At 43.3% G+C, this 12,770-nt stretch overlaps 1 protein-coding gene across 2 annotated transcripts in view; it reads left to right on the top strand.

Annotated features, from left to right (window-relative positions):
- LMTK2 (lemur tyrosine kinase 2) overlaps positions 1-12,770 on the top strand; it is an 82,068-nt gene that overhangs the window by 19,179 nt on the left and 50,119 nt on the right. For both annotated transcript variants that reach the window (XM_060125218.1, XM_060125217.1), the window contains exons 2-3: positions 8,462-8,586; positions 11,595-11,739. In XM_060125218.1, coding sequence (XP_059981201.1) covers positions 8,462-8,586; positions 11,595-11,739 — 270 coding nt within the window. The remainder of the gene's footprint in view (positions 1-8,461; positions 8,587-11,594; positions 11,740-12,770) is intronic.

The following is a 12,770-nucleotide window of genomic DNA, read 5'->3' as shown; positions in this document are numbered from 1 at the left end:
TCTGAGTTCTGCCAGGTTTCCTTTGTCTAGTCAGCCCAGTGGGCACCGGCTTTAATTGTCAAGTAGACACATAAATCTCTCCTGCGCATTTCCTGAGGGTGAGGGTGGAGAACAGAAGGGTTAGGTACGTATCTGACCCTCGCTTTAACTGCTGTAGAGTCCGTTCCCATTTTCAAACCACTGCGTCCTGGGAAGCCAGGGAGGAAGGCTGCGTATACTTGTCTCTGGTACCAGCAAGAGTGGATCCCCTACCAGTGGGGGTGGTGTTCCGAAATTAATAAATTTTCAGTGTTCAGGGCTGAGCTCAGCCACCCTGCAACTTCAGAAGGTGACTGACTGTATTTGGAGATCAGGCCTTTGAAGATGTGAATATGTTAAAATAAGGCCATTAGCTCTTTCGTTGCTAATCCAATATGACTGTTGTCCTTACAAGAAGAGGAAATGTGAACACAAAGAGACATCAGGGATGCTCGCTCAGAGTAGGACACAGCGAGAGGATGGTCATCTGGGGGCTCCCCTGGTGGCGCAGTGGTTGAGAGTCTGCCTGCTAATGCAGGGGACACGGGTTTGAGCCCTGGTCTGGGAGGATCCCACATGCCGCGGAGCATCTGGGCCCGTGAGCCACAACCACTGAGCCTGTGCGTCTGGAGCCTGTGCTCCGCAACAAGAGAGGCTGCGGCAGTGAGAGGCCCGCGCACCGCGATGAAGAGTGGCCCCCGCTCGCCACAACTAGAGAAAGCCCTCGCACAGAAACGAAGACCCAACACAGCCCAGAATAAGTTAATTAATTAATTATTTTTAAAAAAGAAGATGGTCATCTGCAAGCCAAGGCCTCAGAAGGAGCCAGCCGTGCCGACCCCTGGCTCTTGGACTTCAGCCTCCAGATTGTGAGACAGATTTCTGTTGTTGAAGCTGCACAGTGTCTGGTGTCTGGTTATGGTGGCCCGAGCAGACTAATACGCAGGTTTAGACTCGTGTCTTAGAAGGCATCTGTTAAGATTCCCTGTTACTTGGGGTACCGACCATGGAGGCTCCTTGTGCAGCACCATCGGGGGCCCCTGGAGGAGAGGGTGCCTTTGGATCCTCTCTGCCGGCGTGGGGTGAAACCACTCTGACGGCTTCCAGTGAGATGAGACTGTGCAAAGAGCATGGCGTGTGGAAATAAATACCCACTATCACAGGAGAATATAAGCTGGGGGAAACCCACTCTTTAAGAAAACTTATTTTTTAAAGAAAACAACTTAAGAGTTACACTGCTAAACATGAATTGCAAAATGGGCAAGTAAAGAGTGTTTGTGGGAGTTGTGTGCAACCTGGGGAACGAGTGATAAGCCATGACTGGGGCAAGGGAGGGACACCCCAGTGCCGTGGACATAGGGTGATTAGTGATGGGGGAGAATCTTTGCTGAGTAAGAGCATAAAATTACTGAAGGAATGCTACTTTTTGGTCTTATTTGTTTGACCCTGAAAGCATGTGTTTATCCTGTTAACGAGTAGATTAATGATGGATTTCTGGTGGGGGAGAAAGTGAACTTGAAGACTGAGGTCACAGAGAATCCATCTGGAAGGACTGGGAGGGGGTCCATCGTCGCTCCAGGTGGAGAGCTGGGGTGAGTGATGAGGGTGCAGGGCGAAGAGGTGAACGGGGGCTGGAGGACCAGGGATGCTGTAAGGCTCGTTAAGGGGTTTGGACTTTCGGCTGACAACCATGGGAAGCCCCTGGTACAGAAGTCAAGACGTGGAAGGATGGAGCCACCTCTCCCTGTGTCCCCTCCTCCTGGTCTCCCTCCCCGTAGGTGCCCACTGTTGCCCGCTGGTGACGTTGTGTACACACTGTTGCGACCTGTTCTGTTTGTTTCTGGTTTTTTTTTTCTTGTTTTCATTTAAACATACATCCTGGAGATGGGTTAAATCGTATCCCCCTCCCGGATTCATATATTGAAGTCCTAACCTCTTATAACTCAGAGTGTGATCTTATTTGGAGACAGGGTCTTTACAGAGGTTATGAAGTTAAAATGAGGTCATTAGGAGGGCTGTGATTCAACATGACTGTGTCCTTATAAAAAGGGTAAATTTGGACACAGAAATAGGCATAGAGGGAAGGTGATGTGAAGATTCCCAGGGAGAAGACAGACCTGGGACAGATCCGTCTCTCACAGCCCTCAGAGGAACCAACCCTGCTTCATCTTGGACTTGTAGCCTCTAGAAGTGTCCATACCAGTTCGTACTTTGTTACAGCATTTCTAGCAAACTATGACACACAGATTGTAAATTGTTATATCTACTTTTTTTTCCTATTTAAACTTTGTATTTAATGGATGTGAAGAAATTATTTAATAAATGGAAAACTTCAAACATACACCAGACTAGACAGAGGCTATAATGAATTCCCACGAACGTACCTTTCACCCACCCATTGACTCGGCTTGGGGACATCTTTTTTCATAATACCCCCATCAGTTTCTCTACCCTCATACTATTCTGAACCAAATTCCAGTCATTGTTAAATAGGTCACTATCTCTGAGAGATAAAGACAACTTTTTAAAAACAGAGCCATTATCACTCTCTCCTAGGAGAACTAGATCATGCTTCCCTAATATGGTCAATTGTCAGTGTTCAGATTTCCAATCGTCTCAATGTCATAATTTTTTTAAGGTTTTTGAATCATGATTCAAATTAACACCTGTACATTGCAGTTGGTTGGTCTTTTAAACTCTCTTTTAGTTCCTTCTCCATCTCTCTTTCTCTCTCCTTGTAATTCATCAGGGTTTTCTCCTTGAGTGTTTTTCGTAGCCTAAACTTTGCTGATTATGTTCTTGTTGTGAAATTTAATATGTTCCACTATTCTCTTTATTTCCTGTTAATTGGTATTTAGATCTAGAGGCTTGGTCAGATGCAGGTTTGATACTTTGTTACTATTGGATTGTTTGTTTTGGGTAGTACTGTGTAGTGGGTGGTGGTGTGTCTTTCCATCTGGAGGCTGGTAATGTCAGGTTGTCTGTCTTTTTGCATTATTAGCTATCGATACAAATGTCCTGTCATGAAATATTTTTCTTTTGGGTTTTTTTTTTTTTAAACAGCTATTTAAGAATGTAAGCACTATTCTTAGCCGGCAGGCCATACCAAAACCAACAGCAGGCAGTCTTTCCCCACAGGCCATTGTTTCCTGAGCCCTGTTCTAGGGTCTATATATCTTGGACATAAGAGGAAATACCTGTTTGGTCTTTGTCCCCTCTTCTGGCACGGAGCTCCTGAAACCCTTGGAATTTCCTGAGTGATGGGGTGACAGGAGCACCTCTTGTTATTAATAACAAGCGCCTTCCAACCACACCCGAATTTATGCTATTGAAGTGACTCTTGGCCCCTAAGTACCTTCAGGATGGGGGCCGGTGGCCAGAGGAACCAACCATGTGATTAAAGGGTTTGAAGTTTCAGTCTCACCCTTTACGACTTGAACCACTGGCTAACCAGATAGTAAATATGGGGAAATTTTCTTTGTAAACTGATATCAGTATATCAGCTGGTAACCAAACAGGGAATGACAAAGTTAGAATATCAGCGTTTTGCAATCCCTCATGGATCTAGACATTGATCATTTCTTTTTATCTGTGAACCTTTAAAATTTTTAATTTAATCTGAAAAAGGATTCACAGGTGACTCTTCAGTTAATTACGCGTGTGCTCAAGTTCTAATCATGGTTCTAGGCAGGGATTTATAATGGTTGAATTAATAATTGGATAGCACTCCTCACTTACTCTGCGTCATTACTGAGAAATTGTGTTCCCCAGATTACCTGGTGATAAAACAGATAAGATGCACCTACCTCTCAGAGTTTCTTAGGTTTTCTGCTTATTAAATCGAGTGCTAGGTATCTATTAAAATGGTTTGGAAACTAAAATGAAAACTCATAGACTGTACCTTGGAGATACCATGTGTTTTTGCACCGGTGTCTTGGGGAGGTGTACGACGTACCCCAAACCTCTAATTATCCTTGTTCTCAGTTTGTAATCTGTGAGGCAGCCTCAGTGTGCGGAGACACTCCTGTCATTATTGATGTTTTTCTGTAGGCGATGATTGGTTTGACTTAACACGTCTCTGAATGCTGCAGACTCGAGAGTGTCAAAAGAAAACTGTCTTTCTTCATAGTTTCCGGCTGTCGCAATCAGGAACCTTCCAGGGTCCTGGGTTGTAGTTTGACCACTGGGGCCACGGGGATTTTAGTGTAGTTCCTCAGGTCTAGAATTTACTTCCTCTCTGAGGTTTATGCAAACCCATCTCACCTTCCAGCCTATAGGAGGCTGGTTTGATTTCTTCATTTTATACAAGTTTTTCTTTTTTGTATGGAAGTGTTCCTCTGTTGGTATACAGTTTTGTTGTTGTTTTTTTTTTTAAAGCATAGGACTTTGGGCTGATCAAAAGAAAAATACAGTAAACAAAATAGTTTCTAGGAATGGTAAAACTGTAAAAATGTCTACTAGAGGCTATCTAGTAAATATCTCAGGTAGTGATTTAGAACCTTTTCAGTGGGCCTGGTAGACATTGAGGTGGAGTAGACTTGTATGCCTTGAGGAAATCTGAGTCCAGGAGAGCAGAGGCCCCTGCAGTGTCTTAACAGAAATAAATACGTTATCAAGGTCAGGCAAAACTCCACATAACTAGTTATTTTTAACACGGGTATGACTTTTCATGCCTGCCTGATGACTCACAGAAGACAGTTTTATGGATCAGTTATTGCGCTGGCCCTCAGGCAGTTTTGATCAAATTTTATGATAGGGTGTGACGATAAATTATAGATGGAAAGAGAGAAAAAAGTTGTTTACTATTCATCCTCTGGAGTTTGGAGAAGTATGAACTGTCTTAATTACAGTGAGAGGTTTCCTTTGAAGCACTTAGGCTGTTTTTAAATGTTAAAAACAATGAGGCAAATCAATGTGGTATCAAGGGACTTGTACCCAGCACCCCTGAACCCAGAGTCTGGCCTAGCCGCTTTCTCACCTCGTGTCCTTAGGCACATCGGTGTCCTCGTCTGTGACATGGAGCTGGCGTTGTGACGATCAAATGAAATAATACTATATTTTAATCTCAAATCTCAGATATGACCAATAATGACACACCCTTATTTTTGTGCCATTAAGAAAGAAGAGGGCTTCCCAGGTGGCGCAGTGGTTGAGAGTCCGCCTGTCGATGCAGGGGACATGGGTTCGTGCCCCCATCTGGGAAGATCCCACATGCCGCGGAGCGTCTGGGCCCGTGAGCCGTGGCCGCTGAGCCTGCGCATCCGGAGCCTGTGCTCCGCAACGGGAGAAGCCACAACAGTGAGACGCCCACGTAACCACAAAAAAAAAAAAAAAAAAGAAATGCTGCCAATGAAACAGCTTTCTTTCGAGTGTAAGATAGCCCTGAAATTTAGAGATCTTAAAATGCAGTGGGCAAACCTCATCTTAAAAATCAGTAACATAGGACTTCCCTGGTGGCACAGTGGTTAAGAATCCGCCTGCCAATGCAGGGGACACGGGTTCGATCCCTGGTCCGGGAAGATCCCACATGCCGCGGAGCAACTAAGCCCATGTGCCACAACTACTGAATCTGTGTTCTAGAGCCGGGAACCTAGCTACTGAGCCTGCGTGCCTTGAGCCCAGACTCTGCAACAAAGAGAAGCCACTGCAACAAAGAGTAGCCCCCACTCACCGCAACTAGAGAAAGCCTGTGCGCAGCAACGAAGACCCGATGTGGCCAAAAATAAACAAATAAATAAGTAAATAAATTTATTTTAAAAAATCAGTAAAATACAGTGTATATGAAAGTGCTTTGCCACATAAGCCTCAGGAGTCGTATTTAATCCTTATTATATGAGTCAGGGGGAGTGAAACAGAGTTATAAGAAAATACCAGTGGGCAGCACAGGCCGAGCTGAGTATTGGTTCTAGAAGGTCGGCTCTCAGTGGCTCAGGCTCCTTGCTTCGCTTAGCTTTCCAGAGGGACACCGGTGTCCCTAGTCAGGGAATTCTGCGTTCTCCTGTGTTCATGTGTGGATTTCCCTCTGTGTTCGATTTTGTGGGTTTAGAGCTTGCAGGTGCTTGACAACCTTTGGTCAATGGCATTATTTTTAAGAAGGAAGGCTGCAGCAGAGTCCGAGCGCCCTCGTGACAAAGCAGGTTCCAGCAGTGCTCATTCTCAGATAGACTTGTGTTATTGGAAAGGAATTCATTCCTGCTTTGCACTTGACGTGCTGACTCCTTTAGGCTTCTCTGCTCTTCACTAAAGAAGAGCATTTTATGTTCAAGAATGTGTTTCACTCACATAAGAGTTTGGTTAGTTTTTGCTTTCTTCAGGTACTGTGATCTCATTTAAGAAAAATGGTGGCATCGTTCCTTAACTTGTCTCCAGGCCTCCTTGCTTGGTGCCTCTGAACATGTAATTAGCCGTTGGTGGGGATTTTAAGGAAAAGTTTATTTCTGACTTTACTGTGATAATCATTTCACAATATATATGTATATGAAATTATCATGTCGTCCACCTTAAACTTACACCGTGTTATATGTTAGCTATATCTCAAAGCAGGAGAGAAAGAAGAAAAGTGTATTTCTTAGTAAAATGCTGGTAGGTAAGAGTTAACAATTTGCTCTAACAAAAAAAGGTTCAAACTAGCCCTAGTTGAATAAGATGCTTTCCAGATAACTAAATCTTTGCTGAAAGTAAGCAGAGAGAATCTTTCTGGTCTAGACAGGGGTTGCAGACTTTTTCTGTCAATGGCTCACATGCAGTATCTATTACAAATTCTTCCCCCCCCCCCCCGAAACAGCCCTTTAAAGATGTAAAAATCATCCTTAGCTGCCCCCGCCCCCGCAAGCAAAAAGTGGTCACAGGCTGTAGTTTTCAGGTTCCTTATTGTGACAGGAGCTCCTTGGAGAAGTGGCTGATTCTAAAGCCGGAGGAGGGAAAATATAAGAGGAGCCTGGAGGTTCCCATAGCATCAGAGAGTGAGGAAGTATAGGAGGAAAAAAGTAAAGGATGGGGCATGTCTGAAGGACCCAGGAGTCAACTTGAAACAGCTCCCAGGGGCCAAAGCTCGAACAATTTGAGCCACAAAGAAATGAGAATAATGGATTATAACCCAAAGAATAAAATAAATATCTTATGAGTTCATAACTTTGTAAATGACTGAATAAATAAGTGTGGGAGGAGGGACAAATCTTCCTTACAGAAGCGTACCAAGTAGTAAATGTAGAAGGAATAAGGGAAATAGAAGAATCACCACTAGAACATCACAGTGTTCATTGCTGCAGGGAAGACGCACGACTCCAGTGAAAACTATGGTGTAAAGCTTCCCGGAGACCCGGGGTGTGTGAAGAGCCTCAGAGTGTATCCCCGGGTATCAGTTACTGTAGCCCTTTTAACCTGTGTCTACACGTCCTGGGACACTCCTCCCTCCGGGAAGTACAGCTTAATTCCCTTACCCGTGCGTGTTCCTTGGACTTTGTGACCCTCTTCTGAAGAGAGGCGTATGCGAAGGGAAAAGGGTAACTTCACTGTGGTCAAACCTGGCAGAAACCCCCTGGGCCAAGGGATCCAGTTTCACGTCACTGGTAATGATTGTGCCAACATCACATGCCCCAGATACGATGTCGTGAGAAGGACCTTTCACCATGTGGTGTTCTAGATTCTTCCCAGATATCTGTAACCTCAGTCCAGTCATGAGAAAACATCAGGCAACCCCATTTGAGGGACATTCTACAAAATAACTGACCAGTACTCTTCAAGAGTGTTGGAGCTATGAAACACGGACAGAGAGACATCAGGGATCGGAGGAGACTAAGTGGACATGATGAGTAAATGCAACATTGGTGGCCTGGATTGAATCCTGGAAAAGAAAAATGGTGTTGATGGAAAAACTGGTAAAATCCAAATAAAGTCAGAAGTTCAATTAGTGTTGATAGTATTGTACCAGTGTTACTGTTTTAGCTTTGATAAGTACACTATGTAAGATGCTAATGTTAGTGGAAGCGAGGTGAAGGGTATATGAGGGCTGTCTGCACTGTCTCTGCGACTCTTCTGTAAATCTGAAGTTGTTTCAAAATCAGCAGTTTTTAAGAGTTTTAAGTTTTAATTTTTTTTTTGATTTGTACCAATTTTAAAGTCTTTATTGAATTTGTTACAATACTGCTTCTGGTCTCGAGGCATGCGGGATCTTAGCTCCCTGACTAGGGATTGAACCCACACCCCCTGCATTGGAAGGTGAAGTCTTAACCACTGGACCGCCAGGGAAGTCCCCAAATCAGAAGTTTTTTTAAAAAAAACCTCTAACTTCTTATCCTGGGTTGGTCATCAGCTTTATCTTGAGCATTTGAGCATTATTTTATTAGCTCTTGGTCCCGTTTGTATCTGGCAGAAAATATATTGATTCACTTATTAAAGTTGATTTTGGAATGTGCATGTTAATATTGTTTATTTCTCTTTCCAGGGGAGGCACCTGCTGCAGAAATTTCCTCATCTTTTGTGATCCTGTCTGTGTGCAGTTTAATGATATTAATAGTGTTAATTGTAAACTGTGTATCCTGCTGTAAGGACCCAGAAATAGACTTTAAGGTGAGCACAGGTGGTAGGAACATTTAAAGTCATCCTCTGATACATTTACCAATAGAACGGCTGTATATCACAGTCCCTTGGGTGCAGGAGTTGGCAAATTTTTTTCTGTAGGGGCCAGATAGTAAATATTAAAGTTAAATAAAGAGCTATTGTAAATAGTAAACACTGTGGGCCATACAGTCTCTGTCACGGCTACTCAGCTCTCAGCTCGGCCATTGTAGCCACGTGAGCCACAGACAGCATGGGAACAGGTGGTCACCGCTGTGTGCCATGAAATCTCGTGTACAGAATAAAGTAGGTGGTCTGGATTCGGCTCACTGGCTGCAGGTGCTGGCCCTGCCTCAGAGCATCATTGACAGTAGCCACTTGCCTGTTTTAATTTAAGTTTTGTCAAGTGAGGAATAAGGAATGATGATTGAATTCACTTGCTATAAGGCCTGTAAGGAGAAGCAGGCTGGTTTTGATTTTTTTCCAAACTATGTGCTGGTGAATTTGTGGTTGTTGAGATCATTGAGGCCAGTGTGTTTTGTGTGTGAGGAAGAGCATCTTTCAGTTTACCTCGAGCCCTGAGTTCCCTAAGGAGGAGAAGAGAAGGGTGCCAGTTGTAAAGCTTGCCCAGGGTGGAGGGTGGAGGTGGGGGAGGTGATAATATAGAAGGATTGTTGTCGTAGCTGCTGAGGATGGGTGGAGTCTGCCAGAAACCAGCTGGGATATCCCCTCTAGAACTTACCGCTGGCATGTGTTAGGGCTCAGTGAAGACTTATTAAAAAGGAGTACATAAAAGAAGGAAAAAAAAGGACTGTGCACATGCAGAGGAAATGGTCTTTAATACAGAGCTTTACCAACTGGACTAGGGCTGTCCCAGGAGTCCTGAGGACTGTGGTTCAAATCAGGGGAAAACCTTTTTCGTGGATGTGTGGACCTTATTTCTCGAGCCTCACACCTGTTTCTGTCGTGTGTTCCCTTTACCTTGGGTCTGGTGGCAGCTCTGAGGAGAGAAGATGTGCTGTCCCTTTGGCTGGACACCAGTGTTATACACACACAGGATGGAGGCTGGAGGACTGGGGTGGGCGTCTGGGGGGAAAGGCTCATGAGCACAGGTCATGTTCTTTAGAAGATTTCACCCCAGACATGGAGGACATGAGCGCCTAGGCCCTTGGATCAGTGCAGACACTTCTGTGGGAACCCAGCGACTGCGCCGCATGGGGCCACAGAGGTGGGCAGAGAATCCGTGTCCCTTGACTGTCAGTCTTGCTGAGGGACTTTGCACAGACCCCTGGCCCTTTGGGGACGAAGATAAAGCCTGATCAGTGTTTCTGAAAATGAAAGCCAGTTTCTCTCTCACATCACGATACCTCATTCTTGCCTCGAATTGTTCTAACCCCCCTGACGCTTAGTGTGGACACAGGGCATTTATGATGACTCAGATTCAGGGAGGGTGTGTTTCTATCGGGCTTCCCCAGGTGATTCTGATGCAGGCGGCTCAGGGACCACACCGTACAGAGGATCCTCTCCAGCTTCCAGACTGTAGCTGAGGAAGAGTGTCACCATCTATCATTCGTGGGTTTCCTTTAGACTTAGAAGTGTGGCGTTTCAGAACTAAATGGTCCCTGGGAAGTCATTTACAGGCCAAGAAGCTGCGGTCTTTTACAAGTGACCTGGTCTTCTCTCACGGCCCCGTTGTTGTTATTGTTGTTGTTATACTGCTGTTGTTGTTATTTTTATTGTTGTTGTTGTACTGTATTACTTCTGTGAACCTTTAGAATCCTCTGCTGCCTAATGGTATATCCTGCCGCTGCCAAGGTTAGGAGTGATGGATGAAGTCTTTTTTTAATGAGAGAACCTTTAGGAATGTCTGAAGGGGAAATTGGACAAAGCTGTTGTGTTTAGAGGTGACCTCACAGATTGAGGTGTCCTGCTCTCCCCTCCCCCGATACAAATAGTGATAGTGTCCTAATGCGTTTGACAACGTGTATGACATACGTAAGAATATGCCCTCTTGCATGCATGTGAGAGCATAAATGTTGTATCAGAGAAATCCACCCTTGCAACCTTCAGCTTCTCCCTTGCATGGGGGCGGGTGGGGTAGAGGGAGGTCGTAGAAAAGGGAGCTGTGTAGACGAGTGAAAACAGTCTCGTTCAGCTTCTGTCATGGCTCCTGGTGGGGTAATGCTCATTAATTATCTGAATGAAAGACCTTGATAATCATCTGTATCTATGTTAAATTAACATGGACACCAAGGTAGGCCCAGCTCACTGGAATGATGATAGGAAGAGTCAGGATAGCTTTCTGCTGGACAGAGTCACTTAAAAGGTTTCCACAGCGTTATTGGTGCAGCCTCAATATTAAAGTTGCCATCTTTAGAAAGCTGGATGTTCTTAGAATGTTTATTGCACTTATGTGATACAGAGTTTAGTACTGACCTTCCTGGTTCAGATCTTGATAGTTTTGTAACCCAGTTTAATAATTTATCCATTATTACTCTTTCCAGAGAAATAGGACTCGCTTAAAAATATCTTTTCTGAGTCTTTTAACTATCTTTATTTTGATTGAAATCACACAGCAACTAGAAGTACATATACAATTGAAAAATAAACGTTTTGATTCAATATGCAGAGAGATTTGTGAAAGTGAATAATAGTAATAAAAAGAATACCTTAAACTATAGTAACTTAAACATAAAATTTTGAAACTGGAAGATTATTTCCCTTTTAAGTTCCAGGGTCATTTTAGAAAACTTTGCATTTAACTTCAAGTTATCAGTTTAAAAATTACATAAAATATGTATAATTTATTTTCAGATCTTATTTATTCTGCTATTTTGAGTTGGAGAACACAATTACATATGCTTTTTACCTGAAGTCAGCACAAATTGGAAAAAAAAATTATGGCAGTGTGTTCCAGATGAGTGAATAAATGTTCATATCTTAAATGTTAGCAGATGTTTTTGGTATTTACTCTCAAGCTGATTTATATTAGATATAACATTGCTCGTCCTTTATTTTAGGAATTTGAAGATAATTTTGAAGATGAGATTGATTTCACACCACCAGCAGAAGATACTCCCTCTGTTCAATCCCCAGCAGAAGTTTTCACACTTTCAGTACCAAATATTTCACTACCAGCTCCATCACAATTCCAGCCTTCTGTAGGTAAGACCTTCCATCCTGATGTCATGTTTCCATGAATAATTTCTGAGAAGTGAGAAAGGGAGCCTTACTACTAATCATAAAAAAATTGGACTGCCTGTCTCCTCTGCTTGCTAATTTTTCTTCCTTCTGCTCTCTGGTGAAGCTGAATTCTAGTGGTCAGGCCCATTGCATTCCTGCAAAAGCTGAGTCCTTTCCTTTTGGACCTTGGCTCTGGCATAAGAGTAAATTGGTCTCCTCGATTCTTCAAAATGGAATACTCTGACAGAGGCTGCTGGCCTCTGTGTTGGTAGGCAGGCTTCTCTGCCAGTTCTCAACACTGCCTGTCTGGCTGAGTAGGACACTGCTGTTTTCTACTGGGATGTCCTGCGTTTGGGGAGGAGGGGTAATTTGGATATTACTTTTCATGCTAAGATAGAAGATAGAGGTTTGACTAGATGTTAATTAATTTCTTATTATAAAATAGAGTATCACTAGTGGTTCAATAATTAGGGATTTCTAATACTGCTGAGAAGGTTCTTTAAGTCTTTGTAGGTACCAAGCCTGCCTTGGTACTGCACACACAGTGGTGTATGTTTAGGGCAGTATAAACTGAACAGTTGATTAATATTGCTATAGGCTATATTTTAAAAAAAGCTAGCTAAAACATGACACAGCTGGTGTGTTTCATACAAAATATTTATATGTGGTGTGAGGTAATGATCCAGGTTAATTCTACAGGTGGATGACTAGTTGTCCCAGCAACAAGTTTTGAGGAGACGGTTCTTCCCGCCTTGAATTGTCTTGGCACCCTTGTTGAAAATCAGTTGACCATATTCGTTTAGGTTAATTTCTGGACTTTCAGTTGTATTCCATTGATCTATATGTCTATCCTTATGCCAGTACCACACTGTTTTGATTATTGTAGCATTGTAGTAAGATTTGAAATTGGGAAGTATGTGTCTTCCAACTTTTTTTTTTTTCTAGATTGTTTTGGCTATTCTGAGTCCCTTGCAATTCTATATGAATTTTAGGATCAGTTTTTCCATTTCTGC

The sequence above is a fragment of the Lagenorhynchus albirostris genome, chromosome 15, assembly GCF_949774975.1.
Source record: "Lagenorhynchus albirostris chromosome 15, mLagAlb1.1, whole genome shotgun sequence".
Classification (NCBI taxonomy): domain Eukaryota; kingdom Metazoa; phylum Chordata; class Mammalia; order Artiodactyla; family Delphinidae; genus Lagenorhynchus; species Lagenorhynchus albirostris.
Note: the sequence above shows the minus strand (reverse complement) of the source record. Positions and strands in the feature narration are given on the sequence as shown.